Source organism: Hirundo rustica, chromosome 10 (genome assembly GCF_015227805.2).
Source record: "Hirundo rustica isolate bHirRus1 chromosome 10, bHirRus1.pri.v3, whole genome shotgun sequence".
NCBI lineage: Eukaryota > Metazoa > Chordata > Aves > Passeriformes > Hirundinidae > Hirundo > Hirundo rustica.
In genome coordinates, this window is record NC_053459.1 from 11,572,695 (window position 1) to 11,594,746 (window position 22,052).

Sequence of the window (22,052 nt, forward strand, 5' to 3'; positions counted from 1 at the left end):
ACCAGGGCTCTGCAGTCAGGAACAGAGCTCAGCCAGCATGTCTGACACTGCTGGAGCCCATCAGTGCCTCGGGAGGGAAAATGAGCTTAGAAGGGAAAGCACAGGACAAGAATGAGGGGCTGCTTCTCTTCAGGGTACATAGGCTGGAGCTGCAGTGAAAGCTAATATCTAGAGACCTCAGCTGTTGGACTTTTACAAGGGTAGAAGACTCTGCCTTGTGTTGCTTCCAATATAGGTTAGTTACCCCAAAATTAGCAATAGGTTTTACCTACAGTTTCAGGTATCCTATCCTAATAGCCATATGATAAATACTGCAGAAACCATTCTTTGTAAACTGTGCTTACAACGCTTTTATGTGTATCGGTTTCTTCTCTCTCTCTTTCTCAAAAAAAAAAAACCCAACCAAACAAAAAAACCACAAAACCCCAAAAAACAAGGGGCATTTCTATGTTCTCCCTGATTGTTTTCAACAGATGCAAAATGAAGATTTTTGCTGTAGGTGTTGTCTCAAAAAAAAAAAAAAAAAAAAAAAAAAAAAAAAAAAAAAAAAAAAAAAAAAAAAAAAAATCTGGGTGAAATACCAGAAGACAAGAGCAAGGTTTTTTCCCCTAATATTACTAATTTCAAAGTATTTAAGCAAAACTGGCTAAAACATGGGCAAAACTATACTAATTCTATTCCAGTACAACGAAATCTTCCAAAATGCTGTTTTATTTTTAGACTCTTGTTATCAAAAGGAGCATCTTCTTCAGACCTTTCCATTGAGCCCTGTTAGCTGGTCACCTGTGCTGCTTCCTGAGCAACACTGCCTGAAGCCACAGCCTTTATTACTTTTGAGTCTGAGCTTGCAGGAGTTCAAGGAGGTTGGAAATTAGGAATCTTTTTTTGTTCAGCTGCAGACAGGGAACCATGAGGCAGTGCCCATCACAGCTAACTTTTATGCTCAGTCTCCACTTCAATGGGAAAATGTGCTTCATGCATGCAACCTATTTAACACTAACCAAGAATTTGGGCTTTACTGGATTCTTTAGGCAAAGACATCTTGTGTATTTTTGGAGTGCCAGACCTGAATGCCATGCATTAGGGAAAAAGAATTTCCAGTTTACCCTCAGAGGACTAGCCATCAAATATGTTATCTCAGATCAGACAGCCAGCTATACACCTTGGAAGATAATAAACCCCCATTCTGGTATGAAATTTTCCTGTAGGCACTGCGACTGTGGCCCACTGGGAAAACAGATTCCTCCTGCACAGCACAGATGCAAAGACTGATTAGAATCTGGCACTGGGGGTAACCATTCAGAGAGATAACTTCTCTCTCAGTCTTTCTCTCTGCCAATCATTTGTGTAGAAAGACCTGACCTCTTGCAGAGCCCTAAAGGTCATTTTTCCCTAAGAAGAGTTGCTGAACAAATCACAGCTGTCAATTAGGCTGCTCATTTCAAAAAGATGAGAATTATCCTTGTGTATCTTTGTGTTTTCTGGTAGTTCTGCCTTGCTGATAATCCTAATAATCTAGGACATTGTACTGTAAGTAAGGTTTTCCTCAGCCTTGAAATACTCTCAATTTTTTTTTATAAATTAAGAGCCTGATTTATAAGAGCCATTAAAACCGGAAGTTTGTGCTTGTACTTTTCTTTCTAGAGGTATAAACTCATTTCTACAAACAGTCCAATGTTTGGTAACAGAAAATAGTAGGCATTAACCAGAGATAAATTTATATAGGCTGTGTAACACAGAGGCAAGCCCGGCTCTCTTTATTTGGTCTCTTAAACACTCACACAAATAGCAGAAACAAAGCTGCAGGGCACACACGTGTCCAATGTGACTGTGGAGGGTTTAAAATAAAGGCACCAAACCATTTCATTTTGTGCTACAGCTCCCTAGGAAGGTGGAGGGCTGCTTCTCCCAAATATGGGTGCTGGATATCTGGCGTGGGACCCTCATAAACCAGTTGCAATCTGGATGTTGGCAGTGCAGCATCACCTCTGTCCAGCTGCTCTACATCTCTCACAGAAATATAACAGTAGCTGCAGATCCTGGAATGTGCTTTTAACAACAAACTCAGAAGTCATTCTGCTACTAAAGCAGAATTTGCAGTGCGTTATTTATTTTCTTATCAAAAGACAGCTGATGGGAGAATCCTGTAAGACAGAATCACGTATCTAGAGAAAGGAGATTTGTTGCTGCAGTGCTGGCTGTAGGTCTGCTTGTAACTACTTTACAAGATGCATAGGCCAGCAGAAAAGCAGTGGAATGTGTCAGCAGTGATGGTGGTTAATTTGGATACAGTGACTTCAGTCACCACTCTGCCTTTAGTCCTGCAATGCTCATTTTAGTAAATATTTTCTGTTGGCATTCAGGTAACAGTCCTTTGATTAATTGATTTCTTTTTCCCCCTTTCAGTTGATTTGGACACCTCCATTGTAACACTTTACTTATACTCTACTGTTTTGCTTTGCTTCTAAAGTGAGTCCATAATCACGGATGAAACAGCCCCCCAGGGAAGTGGTGGAATTGCCAAATTATTCATTGAAAAAAATGAGTAGATGGGGTATTCAGTTGATGATTGGACTCGATGGTCTTGGAGATCTTTTTCTCCTTCAATGATCCTAAGTCATTGAGTCTATTCTAAGTCATATTCTAAGTCTAAAGTCTATATTGAGACTGTACTATAACATATTAGGGTCAAGAGGCTACAAAGATTTGATTTGCAGTTTTTTGAGAAACAAACAAACAAAAGTTTTATGACTGTTTTTTCAACCTGTTTTGATTAATGTGATTAATTAGAATTAAACTAGTATGCCTGAAAAAAAAAATCCTTTTACACCAAAATGTCTTTGGAATGCAGCTTAATTTCTGATCCAGCAGTCAGCTGATTGATCCCTAGCCAGTGTCTTCATTGGAAGACATACACCTGCATCATCAGTGAGCTAGGAACATTCTGAAAGCTTCATGTATTTTCCAGGGATTTCCAGGAAATATTAGCTGCTCCCCTGCAAAGTGATGACTTTTATTAATCAGAGATAATCATGTCTGCTTTATAGTGTGGAGATTAAAATTTGAAGCAATCAGTACTCTGTCCATCAGTGAGCAAAGTCCAAGTTCAGACCAGTCTGAACTTTCAGTCCTCCAGTGCGAAGTGATTTGCTCAAGCCACCGAGTGAGACTGTGGTGTCTTGGTAAAGTCCCTCACAACTTAAGCAGCACTGAGCTCTCTTGGTGTATCTTTACCTCATTCTCCTGCCTGTGTTAAGCCTTGGAGGTGAAGGGCCACTGAAATCTTAACTTGGAATCTTGTGCACACAGCACGCCCGGTGCAGCTGAACAATCAGGCCAGGAGCTCCTGTCTCCAAGGCAGCTGCTCCCTTAATGGGTTTGCTATCAGGAGCAACAAAATGTGTGAGTAGCTGTTTAACTCTTACTGTGATCAGAAAGGCTACTACACCTAATTTGAGAAAGCAACCTTCACCAAGAGTTGGACACACCTGTTTCAGAGGTGACTGTGAGAAAAAGGCTTAGATTGGGGAATGAATGAAGACAGGCAGGGCAGTGTGTGACATACTCCCTTCTTGGTTGGACATGCTTTCCTGTGTCTTGAAATTCTCTGGCTCTTCTTCCATAAGTGATACATTTCAGAATGCCCTTTCCAGAATTTATAACTTGCTGACACTGTTTTGTCTGCAAAGAGAATTCCTCATTCTCTTGCACGCTTAACCAAAGGGAGGTCTTGCCCTGCCCCACTTTCATTGTTGCAGTTGTTCTTCAGAGTGAAAGGAACATAACCAGAAAACATAAAACTCAAAAGGATGATGGATAATATTTATGCCCATTAGTCAGTACTCCACCACGAGGAAAATGTGCTGGTCTTAGCTTGGCATTTGAACGAAAGTGATAGAGGGCAGAGAGAAAAACAGAGCAAGGGATGTCCCCTTCCTGTAGAAAACAATATCATCCATAAATCCTTTGCTAGAGGTGACTTGCAGGGATTTACACTCTGCCCACTTTAACAAACCAGGAATTTCTATTTATCTCACAACACCCTGCCCAGCCACTGACTTACTTGTAGCAGAGCAAATGAACCCAGCCCAGCTGTACCTCTGAAGCCTAACGTAAAATCTGAGCTGTAATAGCCCAAGATTTAGAAGCAACTGTCTGGCTGCAGCATATGTGTGGGGACACAGCAGCTGTAAATAATTCTGGAGAAAGCTGCTCAGAATCAAATAGCTTTCGATCAGATCCCAGCAGTTTCATCTTCTCCTTCACTAAAAATACATTGGATAAATTTAACTGTCTGAAAAATTCAGGATCACTCTGCTAGACCTAACCTTGTTGCCATGGAGGGCAGGGTCAATATCACTGCTAAAATCATGATGGCTGTTGTCAGGTCAATGATGATGACTTAAAATTACTGCCATAAAACATCACCCACATTAAAAAAATGATAGTAAACCCGCACAGAATGTTTATAAATATTTAATGAAAATGGCGATAATTGAATTGAATGAAAGCTACCTAAAGGCTCCATTTTTGCTAAATTTTTCTTACCTTACTTTTCTTATGAGAATGTTAAAATAATTCATTTATTTGTGAAAAGATTAGTGTTGCTTTATAGTTTCAGGTTCTGTAAGTTTCAGATGCTTGAAATCTAATATTTCTCTTTCATGGAATCTTAAACAGTGATTGATGGAATAATAAAGGATACATGGGGACTAATAATTACATGGCATCTTATAACAGGCCTTTTTAATAGATGCTCTTAAATTCTCATTTAAGAACTGTACGTAACTTCTCATTTTGCACCAGTGACTAAAATAAACTTTTTATTTTTTTAGAGAAAATTATGATGTATTATGGGAAATGCAGAACTTGGCACCAGATCAGAAATACCTTCTCTATCACTGTATACTGGGCTTTACCATCAAGCAATAAAATTTTAAAAGTGAGTCAAAAATGTAAAGAAAATTATGCAAAGCAGTAAAGAAAAATTATTTGTTTAAAAACAGCTAACAAAATTTTGCAATCTGATTTACAGTTTTAAATCTAATTTCCATGGTTTTTGTTAGCTTCAGCTTCAGCCTTAACTCACTGTTTTGTCAGTGTGCATTACAGTTCAGCACTGCTTTCTGAAAGATCTGTCATAATGTAACAAAAGAGAGAGACTGCTTTGGAATAATTCTATAAAAGAACTGAAAAGCCCTTGATTTTGGCCAGTAATGAGTAGTAAAAATGACTTAGATTGGGAGCAAAGCCAACTGTCTGAGCAACAATATTCATTGAAGATGCACTGAAGTTATATATGATTATGAGAATGCCAAGTGTGTGGCTTATTAAATGTGCTTGAAGAGAATTCTTGGGAGGAGAGAAAGAAAGAGGCAGTGCAGGTCTCACTGAAACAGCTGCATATGAAAGGGTAATATTTGGATTAGAAAATAAATTAGAAGAATTCAAAGGAATTCAACAACAGTGTTTGAACCATATCATAAAAGAGGCTGAGGATTAAGGGCTTATGGGGAAGAGAACAACAGAATAGGAAAGTGTGCATAAAGCTCATAGCTCCATAGAGAAACACATAATCCCTTTTCTGTGTGTTCAAGGGTAAATTTGGTTTATTTTTACTATTTTGTTTTGCACTTGTTGCATATAGGAGGGAATAACAGAGTAATAATAAACACGAACAAAAACTAGGATGCATTTAAACAAAATATTCATTAATTCTGCAGGTGAAGCTTCATAGGTAATTAAAAATATCACAACCTTGGCTTTTTCTGTCTCTCTCTGAGACTATGCATCACTAAAACATGCAGATGAATCCCTGAAAAAACCTTCTATTCAAATTGTAAGTTATATGCAAGGGGAGTAATGGCATATGCAATTCAGTCTTTCTGCAAAACAGAAACAATTCTATAGTAGATTTCAATGTCCTTCCCTTACAATAGAGCTATCAGAGAAAGGTTAGTTCTCTGCTGGAATACTTTATGAAAGCATCAGCCTCTACTGCTATGAAGAAATACAATTGAAAAGACTTATCCTGTTCAATAGCTAACACTTTATTATGGGAGTACTGACCAGAAACTTTTTTGTGATTTCAAATCTGTGAGACTCTAACAGTTCAACTGATACTGTGGCCAGTATTTTTTTCTATCAAGCTATTTTTGACAGAAAATTGGATTTTTGATTAAATTGAGATGTGCAAGAAGCGATAAATTTTGCTATGTAAATTTTCCAATGCTTTAAGAAAGGAATTGCTGAAAAAGGTATGAAATTGCATCATGAAAATTATAGTATTGGGCCATAAGTTTCCATTTTGTACTAGGAGATAGATTTCCTACAACCTGGGCTTCTTGGGACATATGAGTCAATGTTAAAAGGGAAGAAAACTGCATTTTAATGACTTCTTACTGGATCTAGGTAGTGGCGGGGTTGTCTAAAATTACTCGTGCTGAAAAATATTTTGAATACTGCAGTGCCATAGATCTGAGAATAGCCCCAAGTTTTAAAAAAATAATTACAGTTCTTCTAGTCATTGTTCAAACAAAACCCAGATGATCAGATTTCACATTTCTAAACTCTAAATAACACAATGGAAAGAAAAAGTCTCTATCTTTCTATTTTTGACAAATTTTAATGAAACAGAAATTCAGCTATATCATCTGTGGGCCAGACTGCAGTTTATACAATCCCTTTGCAAAAATCTACAGGGATCCAATCTTTCAGACCACCTCCGTCTTACTTACTAGAGATATGTGTTTTCCTTAATTTTGAAGGGTTTTTGTATGGAAGTTGGTGTAAGCTGTTATCTCTGTACCTGTCTGACATTTCAGGTCTCTTGGGAAGAACAGATTCTTCTATTCTTATATGTTTTGCTTATGCTGGTAATTGTTTTTTACTGTTTTCCTGGCCAAATCTCCAGTTTTTCCCCTGATGAAGACATAAGCCTCTTTCTTTGCATTAATGAACTCCCATCCAGCTGTATTCCAGTAGCTGTTACTCCTTACACCAGCGTAAGACACGATGTCAGTTATTTCCATGTCCTACCTGTTTAGTTCTCATTTTGGAATCTGGTGACAGATTGTTGTAGGTGTAATGGGCCTGCGTGACTCCACAGAAAAGGACAGCAACAATACCTGCAATTCAAAGGAAAAAAACGAGTTAGCTGCTTCTATTTTCTTACTTAGGCTCTTGCAAAAGGCTGCATAAAAAAGCAAATTAGTCTGTTAGCAGCGCTTTATAACAAAAGAAATTTGAGATATATGTTCTAAGGACAATCATGCTTTCATAGCATTTCCACTGTTGTGTATTTGGAAATTCAAAGGCTGTAGAAAATTTGTTTCAGTTAATGCATGGTATGATCCAATGATAATCTAACTGACAGTAATTGTGAGTGTAGGACTAACATAATCGTAATATGTAGGAATTTGGACTATTTGAAAAAAATTGGCAGGGACTGAATAGGAAAGGAAAAAAATAATTTTGTTACATTTAAATGGTTTGAGACCACTTTGTACTGAATGACTGCAACAGGGTAAAATCAGTTCAGGCGGTGCCTGATTGTAGCTTATCACGAGCAGTGTGTAACAATGTCAAGGTGAACAACAACACATTGCTTAAAAGTGATGCCCTGGCAGGTGCAAGCTGTGCTGCCTGGAACAAGCAGGTCAGTGACCGTAGACACGTAGCAGCAGTTATAGTCCCAGACTGTGGAAGGTCTGAAGGGGCAGGGAAGCAGGATTGTCAGGAATAATAATAACAAATTTGTTTTATAGGGATATTTTTCAATACTTCCTTGGCCCTGGTCCTAACTCACTAGAAGCACAGAGTAACATCACAGTAATGCAGTGTTGTAATTTAAATAGTTGATAAGATTGTGAGGTCTGGACACAGGTAATGCAGGAGGAACCCACACAGGGAGAAAACAGAAAACGAAAAGTAATGTCCGCCAGCGGTCATAAGTAAATGCCCACGGAGGAAGAAAGCTCTGTTTTTGTCTTTAAACTTGGGGCATGTCTACATAGATAATTATTTACACAACAGCTCAGGGCTTTCTCATGTCCGTTCTGATCATTGTTCCCTGGAGCCCTGCACGCACGCTTCCCCAGGCACGGGGCTGGGTGAGCACAGAGCCAGCGGTGGGATGGGGCGCTGTGTGCCTGGCACCTCCAGGGCTCACCTACGCACAATTCTCCACCATCCACCCCGCAGTGCCTCAGTCCTTGTGCCTTTCAGCCCCTCTCCTCCTGCGTCCCGTGCAGCAGCTGCAGCATGCCCTAATTGGCCTTTTTGCTCTGCTTCCTCGTGGGCTGCTCGCACACTGCTAGGTAATTTTCAGCTCACAGGCTGCTCACGTGTACTGACGTTATACTGATGAGTCTGGGGAAATGAAGCGAGCAGAAAGATGGCTGTCCAAACTTAGGCACTATTCATCCTTGTGATGTGATTGTGCTACAGCTTTCCAGGCAGTTATGGGGTTAAACAAGCATGAACTGAAACATATAAACCAGTTCCACTGGAAGCGAAGAGCATGAAGCGGCATGGTGAAAAGAATCTCAGTCTGTTCCTCCAGTCCTGGGCAGGAAACGGGATAAAGCTCCCTCCATCTTCTCCAGGATGGGGACTCTCCTGGCTTTCTGGGGGCCAGCCTCAGTAAGGGGGCAGAATGTGCAGCACTGCACCTTTAGCACAGCAAACCCAATACAAACAATCTGCTCCTTCAAGGGCGTTAACGGGAGCGGGCCGGGCTTCAGAGTCCCGGGAGAAATGGACAGGCGCACACTGAACGAGGGTCATTGCCTCAAGCGCTGGTGCCTCGACAGGTTCTTTAACAGGCTTCTACAAATCTCTAAATGTTTGAATTTTAGCAGCAAGAGGGCCCTAGAGGCAGGTGAAATATCCTCCTGCTCTGAACCACAGCACAGATAAGGAAACAAATCAAAGCAATAATTTAGACAACACTGAAACTATTTCATTTGGGGGAGATTGTGCGTGTAGGATCTGTGAATTCTCACATAACAGTTAAATTAATCATTACCTTACCATGTCTTTCTTTAGACTCTCCTTATATTGCTAACCAAGAAAATATTGGTCAAAAAAATCCAATTTTCTTGCAAGCCACTCTCTTTTTTTTCTGGGAAGAACTGAGGCCTAGCATTAATATGCTTTTGATGGAAGAAAAAAGTATGGAGAAAATACTTCTGATTTGACTTGACACAAGGGACAACTGTCATCAGAAAGAAAACAAGGAAACAAATATATGTTTTCCCCACAAAGCACTGGGGACATTTTGTTTGCTTCTGGGTTCTCTTTATATTGTAAATTTACCTGTACTGCTTCTACGGAACACTAACTCTTTAGCCAAGAGAAATTCCACTGAGCTTTGAGTGTGTCCTTGTTTTTTATATTTATTTTCTTAAGTCTGTTTTGATATTTATTTTTTCTAGCTACACTATGACTTTTCTTCACGGTAAATAATGCAGGGTGTGGTGAGGTTGTCACTGCTTACATACATTCAAGGACGTTTATATTTTGTGAGACCTAATTGCTCTCATAAAGGCGTCTAATTCTTTTTTCTCAGTAACTGTATTTGATTGTGCAGAACTGATCTGGGGAGTTTAAAAATTCTCAAGGCATTAATAATATGCACTGGGATGCTCAAACAATGACATTTCAGTTAAAAATACAGCCAAACAGTAACGTTGCTAAGTATTGCTAGCTCCAGGCTCAGTAACTGAAATGGAGATAAGAGTTTCTGATGCAGTTTCTTCTCTATTAATCATCAGGATGTCAAGTCTTGCATTTTTAAAATTGACTATTAAATTCAACTGTGATTATAAACTGGCTTTGACTGCTAAGAAACTGTTAATTATGGGTAGTGAAAAAACTGAGAGAGTGTCATGAAGAATAAAATGACTTAAATCTGATTTTGCAATAAGAATAAATGAACTGAATCATGCAATTATGCAAGTGTAGAAACCAGACACCCTGTTTCCAGGGAAAACTAGGAGAATGGAGTGGAATATTTCAGTTGCTACAATTGAAAGCTTAATATGTACCAGCCATGACTCTCACAATCAATAGCTCTTTATAAAGCTTGGAGAAAATTGTTTGCAGTGAATATCCATAAAGATGATTATTTAAGAGTAATGACCAATTACGTGTTAACTGAAAAGGAGAGAGAAGTACCTAAAGAGGAAAACAGAGAACTCTTTAGTTACAAGGAAAAAGCAATCTGGATTTCATGGTAGCACTATTGAAGCTGGATTTTGAAGTTAGCTGGGTAGCAAAATACTGTATGAACAGAGTATGGCACCGAATGAGGTTGTTTTTGTGGGCTTGCTTCCACAGAGAAACAGGTAAGAGCAAATATGGCAATACTGGAGTTGCAAACAGACAGTATCCATTAGATGCAGGGAGGCAGAAAAAGCAAGGTGGCCCTTTGACTCATCCTCAGTTTCAGGCTCTTGGAGACAGTCCACTCACTCACCACTTTTTGAAGGGGCAAAATTAGCAATTCCTGAGACAGTACTACAATTGCTAACGAAGTAAGCAGGCAATGTTTTGAGTTGAACTAGGTGGTAAGTTGTTAAGTGCAATACAGCTCCTTGTGTTTAGTAACAGATTACTGAAATTTTTCTCTTAACATAAAAGATGAGAGACTTCACAGAAAAATGCTTATATCATTAGTAAACTTTCAGCTATAGATCAACCTCTTTGAAGAGGTTTTATTAGAAATAAAAGCCCTACCATTTCATTGGTTGTTTTGTAACAGAGAAATTGAGACAGCTTGTTAGCTGTTAATACAGCTAGAGAAGTTATTCTTACATTATTTTTTACAAATACGTGTAGTTGAAATGGTTTTTGAGTCAAAAGCTAGTAATATAAAAAATACAGCAACTATATAGGAACTTGTATATTTAATAGTATTTTCCTGGTGGCATGAACCTTAAAATTACAGTGTGAGAATTAATTTACAAGTGCTACTCTGAAAATAGATTCTATATTGTCACTAAAAGACAAAATATTTTTTTACATCCTTTCCCAAATATGCAAAAAAAATTGTCAGAGAAGAGCAGCATGTGCAACATCCTTTTAATGTAACCCTAGAAGTGAGTGGCCACAATCAAAACTTGAGAATTTGCTAATTTGAGAGACGAAATCAGACATTTTTCTCCAGCTGTCAGGTCTTTCGGTGGTAAAAAAAGAGAATTTAGAAAAAGAAAACCGCCAAACTGCTATGTTCTCAGGGAGCAAAGGACTAGATAAAAAGTATAGCTTCATTTCTAAAGATCTGTAAGCAAACTGACCAGTTTTCATCCCAAATTTGAAGGTTTCCAGGGCTTTTGGGATGCCTCTCTAAAGAAGCACAACAGACTAAAATCTCACAGTAAAGCTGCAGGAGCTGGTCTTTCATCAAAGGTGATGAAATGCATGGAAAAATGAACAATGAGGATTGGGTAAAAGAGAAATTATTTAAATCAGGTAACATTTACTTTGGAGTCATATTTATGTCAGAATCTCCACAGCACCTCTTGGGATGCAGACTGAATGTGTGAGTGGCAGGAAATGAGACTCTGCTGTCTACCCCAAACTGCTGCAGTAATAAGTCCAGTAATACACCTGGCAACAATATCCCTACCCAGGCTGATTTCACTGAGGGTATGAAGTGTGACTAATCATTTTCTTGAAACTAAAGAAAAGATTTAAGGCCTCTTGCACCAGACCTGCACCAGTACAGAATCAAAGCTTGTGCTTTGTTCATGTTTATCTCTGGAGCTGTCTGAGGTTGATTTTATGCTGAAGTGACAGAAAGCAACAAAAGATGGAGCTGAAGGGAGTTTTTAGGTCCTTATCTGAGGACCTTTCATTGGTACTGCACCTGGCTGCTTCAAGTGAAACCAGGGCTTCAGTGTTGTACTTTTGTAACCCCAAATGAATTGCTGAATTCAATTTACATTGGAACTCCTATGGCGACATATAACAGCTTTTATTCTGGACATGCTAAGAGTGCTCACCCTGTTTATCCTGAACTTCTGCACTGGCAATAAGACTCCACTATCCACATTTTATGCAACTGATCTTTGATTTCAGCTTAATGCCTTGCTAGAATATCTACTTTCTTTAAAAACAGACACATTTCTCTTGTTTTCTTACTGCCTTAGAAGACTGTACCTACAGCAGCCCCTCAATTAGCCAGACCCAAGCTCTGCCTCCAGTAATGCATTTGCAGCAGACCAGCTCAGTTGTCATCTGTCTCTGCACAGCAGGGCAAATGCCATCTTCTTACCTGTTGTTTTCCTAAGTAGGCTTAGATTCCATCCTGTGCTCCTGGGAGTGGCAGAACTAGAGCTTACAAGAGTTGTGGTCTCTTTTCACCTGGAAGCCAAAGTATCCCCTCTCCCTCCTTACTGTCAGGAGCCTGCCTACTCTGTATGACACAGCATGGCACATTGCTAATGAATAAAGAAAAGAAAACCACACAGTTTAGACTTTAAAGCCCAGAATATCTTCCTTGTATAGAATAATGTCAGCTCAGTGAACTAAAACCCATCAGGCACCAAACTGCCTTGAGCTCACAGTGCTCAGAACCGCAGAGAGAAATGTTTTGGTAGATCCCTTCTGAGAATGTCACAAGAACTGGTCAGAGCATTTTAAAAAAGCAGTGAGGTGGATGAGAGATTCTAGACAAATCACAGCAAACAGATAGGAGAAGTGAACATCATGAGGATAAATGCACTTTGTCAGCAGTATTAAAGGAAATGGAAGTTGGTGACATTCCCTCTTGCTATGTCCTAAGTACAAAGGTAGCACAGAATTGCCCCAGTGAGAGATCAAATCTTTGGACTCATCCTGGGTACCTCATTCATAATATGCTGCTTTTTTATTTTTGGAGGAAAAGGAGGAAAAGCTTTCCTGCTAGGTAGACTCTGCTCTCCTGTGAGCCCCTGAAGAAGAAGGCAGGTGTCACAAAGGCAGAAACATCACAAAATGTTCAGACAAGAATTGCTGAAGGTGAGGAAGCAGCAGTAATTTATTATCACAAGGTTTTGCATTAGAATGATCAGAAATCAAAGGGCTCTGAAAACCAGTAAAGGAACAAAAATGACACTCTCCAACAATTTTTTTTCTTCAAGGTCTATTGTCTTTTTTGTCCTCATAATGCAGGTCTTTACAGTGTAAAAATCAGAGGAGCTTGGCTGCAATTTTGATGCCTTTACACTGAGTCACTGTGTGACTTTGAAGTAGGCATCAATTGAACACATACATACAAGTCAATTCCCATACACTTTCCTGAGTGTATTTCTGCAGGTAAATTAATCTCTTCTTATTTGAATATATGGTCACTTCAAGCAGCTGTAGATAGAGAAGGTCTAACTGAGATGACCATTAAGTGCCCATGTACATCATGGAACATTTCTCAGACCGATCATTTAAAATTTAGAAAATTTTGTTAAATATAAATCAAGACAACAAGCAATTAATAAATGCAAGATGTACTTTCCTCATTTATTTCAACAAGTGTTTAATTTAAATTATTTATGATTTTTTTCATAGCCTACTAATAAATACTGTGTAATGAAATTTGCAAATGAAAACAACTCTATTAACACTGACCTTACTCTAGTATTCTGTTATTACAGCTTTGCTCAGCAGTCAGGAATGATATACTCCAGGGCAGATGAGAAAATGCACAAATTAGGTTCTACTGTATAAGAATCAATTTATCATGCATATGTCAGAGCTTGATGATAGAGCTATAAGATTAATAACCATAACATTAATTTATAATTTCCAGTTCCCAGTGTAACAATAATTGTGCAGTCATCCCACATTTTTATTTTGATTTGCTGGTTCGATAACATCAATTTTTCAACTAGGGTCAGGCCCATATATTGTGTGTTAGATATCACAGGATATCTTGAGGCAGAGGAATGAAATATTTTCTAAAATATTGACCTGTACTTCTCTCAATTTAAATTTTATTTTAGAAATCTGCAAGCTAAACAAGTGAACCCCACCACCTACTTTACCCACCAAAAAAACAGTGTAGCCCATTATTTCTAAATTATTAAATACTTCAATATTACACTTCAAAAAGCTCAGAATGATTGAAGGACTGCTGTGGAAAGCATTATAGGAATAAAATTATTTTGCAATTACATTACTTAATAGCTACAGGGAAGTAGTAGTCTAGTGTTAATCCTTTGAAGTTCATTTAGAAGAAACGAACAGAGAAAACACAATATCCAAGGAAAATGAAGATGAAGACAGGCATCAATGTCTAATGGAACAAGTTACTTTTGAAGCATGCCAGCACTGGGAGTGTGGCCCATTGCATGCAGTGGTGCAGCTGTGCCACAGCTGGAGTGAGGCTCTCTGGACTCTCCCAGTTGCTTTTAAGGACAGGCACAGGCAACTGTAAAACCAGAAACTGCCTGCACTGAGACAGACAAAGGGCAAAGCAAGAGAGCTGGGAAAGACTGGAAATGATAGTGTGGATTAAGAGCTGAGTGTCCTGAAGCACGACTGAGTTTTTCCTGGGCTCTCCCTGCCTTCTGCAGCTGGTGCTTTGTGTGGACCCACCTGCGTGGGGACCACACACAACTGCACTTTGAACAGATTTTCTTAGCATGGGTATGAGAAATCAGAGCTGAACCAAAGCCTGGTGAAAATTTCTTAACCAACAGAGTACTTCTGCAACTGAACTTGGAGTTCAAAATAATATTTTGTAAGGAGAGGAGTTCGAACTATTTCAGAGGAAGCTGAGAGAAGACAAAAGCAACATCAAAGCTGGTTAAGGCAGACAACTAAAGGGTAATGTCAGCACAGCACTAATAAAGTGAATGCATTTATAAAACACAGCTTTGAACTTGTGAAGCCACAAGAAAGGCTCCATGATTTTTTCCGTAATAATAGCTTCTGACAAAAGCCTTGTACAGAAATTAAGTGACAAAGATTTAACTGATGGAAGTTTCAAGATTAAACTTTGCCTTCTCACAACAAGGTAATTAAACAATTTCCACATGAAACCTAGAACCCATGAAAAAATACCCATGAAAAAACTGTTAGTGACAGACCTAAAGATGCTTGATACTTTTTATTGGAATATATATATAGGTGACGTAATTATCTTTCCTCCATCCTTTTTTGATAAGAATTAGTTAAATTTCCCAAAATTTTTCTAATTTTTTTCCTTAAATTGAAACTTTACTTTTGTTCCACTCCCTTCCTCTGTCTCTGCCTCTGTCCATTTAAAATTTCTTACCTCCTTACCATGGCTACCACCACCATCTGTGGTGTTCAATAATTAAGTCTTTTATTTCAGATATTTTATATATTACAGCAGGAAAGGGCAATGAAACACTCTTCAGGGTGACAGGAGAGACTCTGCTGTCCATCATCATGTCTGCAGCATGCAAAAAAGACATATGCCAATTATTTTTGTCTGGACATACAGTCTGTTCCTATGCCTGAGAAATGGAAATTACCTTTGGTGCACCTGAGGCTCTGATAGATATTAGTGTTTCCTTTACAAATCTACTTTTTGTGTGTAACACATAATCAATTGTTCAGCTGCTGAAACAGCATCCTTGTGCTCTGTGAGGAATGCATTTTAAAACAATCCTTACTTGGAAGTCACTGATTAGGAAATCAGTACCTCCAGTAGCAGGCAAGTGATCAACAATCATCCTCCTTTGCTTCCATTTTTCTGTAGTATTCTTGCCACATTTTTAAGAGTGTTGAGTCTAACCCCGGGCAACAGCTCAGACTCTCACAGCTGCTCACTCCCTCTCTCCCACCTCCAAGGTGGGATGGGGGAGAGAATGACAAGGGTAAGAGTGAGAAACCTTCTTCCTCCAGCTTCTCTTGCTGTGGAAAGGGTCAGCTGGGATCAGCTGTCCTGGCTGTGCACCCTCAGCCCCTTCGCTGGTGGTGTGAGGTGTGGTGAGGAGCAGAAAGTCCCTTGGCTCTGTGTAAGTGCTTCTCAGTGATGCCTGAAATACCCCCGAATTACCAATGCTGTTCCCAGCTCCACATTAGCTACTGTGAAGAAAATTAATGCTACCCTTGCCCAAACCAGCACAGAGCTGTTAGGAGACAAAATGGACTTTCATTCCACCTGGTATCTGATATTCTTGATGTGATAAAATGCCACCCTTTTGTTCAGCTCACGTACCACTGTTTTTATTCATTGGCCTGAAGAATTTGGCAGTAAACAGGATGCAAAGTTGTATAATCAGTAAGGTAAAGATGCAGATATTAATACCCATTCAGAAATAGTTTGATTGTGTGGCTGATATTAAAAAAGTAACATGCTGACTCCAGAGAACTCAGTAAAAATATAACTGTTGCCTTCAAAAGGCTTTGAACAATTTTGCAAACAAACCAGCATGGGCTGCATTACCACTCCATTAAGCATTTTTCTTCTGATTTTCCCTGACATTAATTAGAGCACTGGATTTCAGGGGTGACAGCCTCAAGAGCATTAAAACAATCAAGGTCATAGAAACTTTGTTCTTTTGAATCACACTACACAATAGGTTACTGTGGAGGTAAACTATATCCATTTACAAATTTTGCCTAAACTTCTGTGTACGCTTTAATGGAGGCCCTGGGTACATCATTGACTGTGATTGTACAATTTCTTTCCTGACATTAATGAAAAAACAATGGGATCACACATCTTTCTACCTGCCACTGGGACATGGCTGTGCCAAAGATGTACACGTAGGGGCACTGAACAAGGTGACTTTTTTTCCTAAGTACAAAGGTGGACACAACCCACTGGCCCTGTTCTTGGTTTACTATTGATATTGGTCTCAATTATTGATAATTGAGAAAAACAAGAAGGGCCCAGGATATGGAGTGTGTGCAGAGGAGCACACAGTCTGGTAATCACCAGGCACTGCCCATTTCCTTCCTTGTACTTATTGTTATCTCTGGTCCCATAGCTGGCCAGAAAACAGGGGATTAATGGCAGGACTAATACGGAGGGGATAAGGCAGGGAAAAAAGACTGAGGACTCCAGCCTGATGTATTATGTCTTTGTCTGGGAGAACTGTTCAATGTCACTACAGAATTGTTCTTAAAGATGAAACAATCTTCAGTATAGCAATGGGCTTTCAGAAGATTTATATATGATGTCAAGCCTAAAATAAACCATGCATTTTACCCACACTAGAGGCATATTATAAAATAGCTTTTATTTCATTAAATGCAACACTTACCTGTAAGCCCAGCGGCTTCTGCTGATAAGAATGCACTCCAGGAAAGGAGGAAAAACAGACCTGTCTCCAACATAGGAAACTCGCACAGCTTTGTAAATTTTGTCAAGTGCTAAAAGATTACTAAGGAAAAATAAAAACCCAACTGTTTTGTAAGCTAGAATTACCCCCAATCTGAGAAAGAATGAAAGAAAACTCCCCCACCATACTCATCTACACATGTTGAATTTGGGAAAAACTGCACAGTTTGCAACTTATCTCAAGGAAAATCCAAAACAGATTTTAAAGTCAACTATTTTAAGTACTTTTGTGGAGTTTGAATTAGCACCTAGTTGCATTTGATATTCTTTTTTCCATAAAAAAGGAAAAGCAAGTAATTTCATCCAGTTGAAAAAAAAAAAACCCCTTGGAATGTGTTTACATTTGTGTGAATGCAAGAAAGATGACAAACACTGATCCTTCTACAGCAGCATTTTATATGAACTGTAAAACACAAGAAAAAATGCAGGGCAACAGGCAGACCTTTCATTTCTAGCTTAGTTAAACTAATGGGCTTGGTCACACTGACACAGTGTAGTGTTTCCCTTGTATTTTTGTCTAATTGCTGCTAGCCTGGAGTTCATAAATAGGTTGCTGTTCTTAATAAATTCATGTTTGAGCCTCAAAATACTTCAAAACATTTTCCTTAAGATACAATTATTTACAAATAGGATGATAAAGGCCACAGTTCTGCCTAATAGTAAATGTAAAAAAGAAATTTGTAGATTCTGACAAATGACATATCCTGTCAATTTATGATTTGTCTGTTTCTTTACAAACACTTGAGCCTAGAGTGAAAAGTTGCAGGTTCAAGCTAAAGATGGTCACTCTCAGATATTGCATATTTTTTCCAACATATATTGATTTGCTCCCTGAAAACAAACCATAAAGGATATTAAAGCTGTGACAACAGCATAAGAGGATCCCATGGCAAATGATCCAGCAAAGATCCCCAGAAAATTTCCCACTGATTGGAAGAAAGCAGCAGCATCAAAAGCATTAGGATTCTCCTTAGGACTGTAAATGGATATAGAGCTGAAAAGAAAACAAAGGGGTGGGGGAGAGGGAGAGAAAAAGAAATAGCAAATTCAATCACATTGTAACAATTTTGGAATCAATAATTGAAAACGAACGGCTTTAGGCACTCAAAATGCAAAACAAGGTTTCTCTGGGCTAATAGCAGATGAGAGCAAAGCAGATGGAGGCTGGGGAGAACCAATTTGTTTTCAAGGTATCACACTGGAAATAGTCTACTGCCAGTCAGCAACACTTTTATACTAGAAGTGCCATAAACAATATTGTTTCCAGGCCAACAAAACATTAAAAGGTGGTAGGTGGATAAGAAAACTGCAGGGAAGATAGATAACTTTGAATTATTTATTGGCCATATGTCCTCAGAGCAGTTACATATTCGCAAATATCCTTGATAAAAAGTGCAGCTTTGTGGCTAAGGTTCAAATGGGTGACACAAATCACAGCAGGTACCACATATGCAGCAACAATTTTGTCACAAGCCACCAAGTATTTTCCTTCTTGGTGTAACCCTTCCTAACCAGGGCTGGAGCTGTAGCAGGAGCTCAGCGAGAGGAAACCTTGTGGACAGAATGAATGTTCCACAGAAAGAAACTGCTGCAGTTGTCCGAGGTCACCTCCCGTTTCCCTCCCCAGAGTGGAGCCACCAGGAGTATTTTGGGATGGGAAAGGATGCCCCAAAGCAAAGGGGCTGTGCACTGTGTGATCCTTTAGGTGTCTCAGAATTATTTGCCACCAGTCAGTCATCACCCAGAACACCAGTAACTCCAAGTATATATGATTTTTCCTTGTTGAAATTTTATATAGAACAGATACAAGATAGCTATAAGCCTCACAAATTAAGCAACATTTTAGATCTTTGTGTTCTGCCGCTTTGAGTGCTGTTTTGAGTAGTTTTATGATCCTTGTCAAAGAAAATGTGCTGAGCTTGGCATTGGATTCCAGAACGAGTCTTGGATTGCTGGAAAACAATTGGTACTTTAAGAATTAAAATGTTAGAATTTTTAAGAAGTTGTGAATATTCTAAGCTTTTGGATATTAAGAATGTCATCCTTGCAATCTGATGTTTTTCATTTGGAAATAAGGCTTAGAGTTGAAGTTCTCTATAAAGGATTTTCTAAACCGTTGCATTGAAATAACACAAAGGTGTGAAAACAGTTTTCATCCTTTCAGTCTACAAAAATGGCACGAGGAGTCTCAAGGCATATGCTAGAACACCACAAATATGAGGGGTGAATGCTCGTGTACTACAACAGAAATAACTAAGCACTAAAATCTGTTATTTCCAGTTATGCTTTCCATCCTTTTTCAACTGTGGCTTTCTTAGACCAGGGGATCAGTTATAATTCTTTGTTTCTCTTGCCTAAGAACTTGTAGGTGTGTCAATAGCAAAGCAGCTGCTTGGTTCTTTGATGTTTGTCCTTGCCACAGATACTGCAGCTGCTGGTCTGTTTTGTTTAGTGAATTATAAATCAGGAAATCATCTTTTGTGCCACTGCTGCTGTGGCCTGCATGGAACAGTGAATTCAGGGAGGTCCTAAAATCAAGGAAAATGGTTCTGTTAGAATGATGGGCTCTGACCATGATAGGGATGCTCAGTAACAAAAAAGGTCTTGACATGGAGTGAAAACTTGTTAGTCAAATGTAAGCCATAGTCAAATGGCTTTTTATTAAGTGTGTTAAGCTTAGGGCAAGAAAAGTTGGCTAACCTGGTTAGGGTTACAGTTTGCCCTCCAATCTACCAACAGGTTTCAGGTATGAAGGAAACTAGAAGAAATCCTATCCTTAACGTGGTTATTTCAGAATCAAATATGAAATCGCTCATTCTCACTGAAAAATTTTTCTACTCAGTGTGTCCCCCATGATTTTTTAAAAGCACCATAGCATGACATATGTTCACTATACTACTGTGGTTTCTGGTCTAAATCTTTCCAAAACTCCTGTTTCCCTGCAGTTCAAAGAATATCTACTTCTATATTTAATTTTGTGTTATTCTCTACTAGAGCTATTTATTTTTCTGGATATGGTTTTTGTTATCACTAACTTTTAATCCTTTCAAGCATCCAAAATGCACAGTAATTTACCTGACAGTTTTTCTATATAAGCTGTAATTTAACAGAAGAGGATTTTATCCTGTTTATTTCACTACTTCCTGCCAAACCAATTACTTGACCTAGAAACAAAATTGCAAAGTTTAACACTGGAGAGAACCATAATTAAAATTATAGTGCCTCTTCCCTTCTTCTTTTTCCTTGGAGAGCAATTCAAGGGGCCTGCTGGCATGACTTGCCCTCTCTGCTATCTGCTCTCTGTGCTCTCTGTACAGAGGGGTCGATTGCAGTTCATTAATAAGCAGTGTGGGAGAGTTCGGTACTAAATTTCAAACTGGTTTTAGATTTTAGAGGCTTTCTAAACTCTGAAAGAGTTTAAGAAAAAAAAAACAAACCCAAACCCAAAAGGGTTTATTCTTGCAAATTTGTATCAGAGGTGGATTAAGGGAGTCCTTAAAGTAAATGCAGTGGAAAACTGTTTTCAGAGAGTGATAAGTGAACAGATTTGATTGCAAAGGCCTGCTTTATCTGCCACCCATAATGAGAGAGAGTGCAGGGGTAGGAATGAGAGATTTTTGTTGGCTGCTCACTGAATGCTCAAGGCATGAATCTCACAGACACCTGGCCCAGTCCCTACTACCTGTCTGTGTGAGAGCTTGGTAACCTCTGCCTCTCCTTCTGGTTATAGTCAGGAATAATACTTCACTTCCTGGCTGGTTCTTATAAGGATTAGACAGCACTTTCTATATTAGAAAACTATTTAACAGATCTCTTTCTGTTTCCAGTTCTGCATTTGCTTGAGCCAGCAACGTCGGGCAGGCTCAAGTGCTTCCACAGCTTTCAAACAAGGAAACACGGGCAGCATTTATACATGCAATATATTGCAAGTCAGGCTGGTAGCTTTTCTTGAAGCAGATAGAAGGATTAACAGTTTGTGCCAGTAGTACCCTGCAAAGCATTCCACTTCCCTGCTCTCATCAGCTGAGGTCACTTTAGCTTGATGCTTTCGTTCTACACATATTATAGGGATCTAATACTAAAGGTTTGCATGATAGAAGGGCTTCTGCAGTAGAAGGCATCCAGCCACATTTCCAGTTACATCCTGACTGATTACTTTTTACATCTTCAGCTATTCTTAAGCAAGCTCTCATTTATTCATGAGGTCTTTTTCCTCCTGTTAGTTTTCCCAGCCTATGAGTACAGCACAATGTATTTTCCTTGGAAAAAAGAAATAAAATGGAAAGCACTTAGCATTGCAGCAATGGTTTTCCAGTAATACATGCAGGTTTTTGGAGGAAAAATCTGTTGTTGAGGTTAAATGTTATATCCTACTTTTGTTTCTGTCCAAACCTGATGTGCAGAAGGCTAATGTGGCAGCATCAAAGAGAGGCTAATCAGCTTTAACTAGCAGAACAGCAAAAAGATTCTTTGTTTTGATATAAGCCAAAGTGAAGCAACACCTGTATCAGATGAATTTTAGAATTCTGCTGAAGAAAATACACTTGAGCACCAGAAGGAAAATGTGAGCACACAGGACAAAATTTCTACTATAATGACGTAGAATCAGTTATTATAAATAACCAGTAAAAAGACTGTTTTATTCCTGTCTTTCTCCTGCCTGTCTGACCAACATGAAAATAAACAGCTTTGGAGAGGAACATTTCTTTCCACATGCTAAGCCAAAGGGTTTCCTTTAGCCAAGTGCCCTTAT

At 38.9% G+C, this 22,052-nt stretch overlaps 1 protein-coding gene across 2 annotated transcripts in view; it reads right to left on the reverse strand.

The window, feature by feature from the left end:
• The window catches only part of SLC9A9 (solute carrier family 9 member A9), a 176,419-nt gene that overhangs the window by 89,131 nt on the left and 65,236 nt on the right, over positions 1-22,052 (reverse strand). For both annotated transcript variants that reach the window (XM_040074349.1, XM_040074348.1), the window contains exons 7-9: positions 18,155-18,293; positions 17,223-17,328; positions 7,039-7,127 (exon numbers count right to left, since the gene is read on the reverse strand). In XM_040074349.1, the coding sequence (XP_039930283.1) occupies positions 7,039-7,127; positions 17,223-17,328; positions 18,155-18,293 (334 nt within the window). The remainder of the gene's footprint in view (positions 1-7,038; positions 7,128-17,222; positions 17,329-18,154; positions 18,294-22,052) is intronic.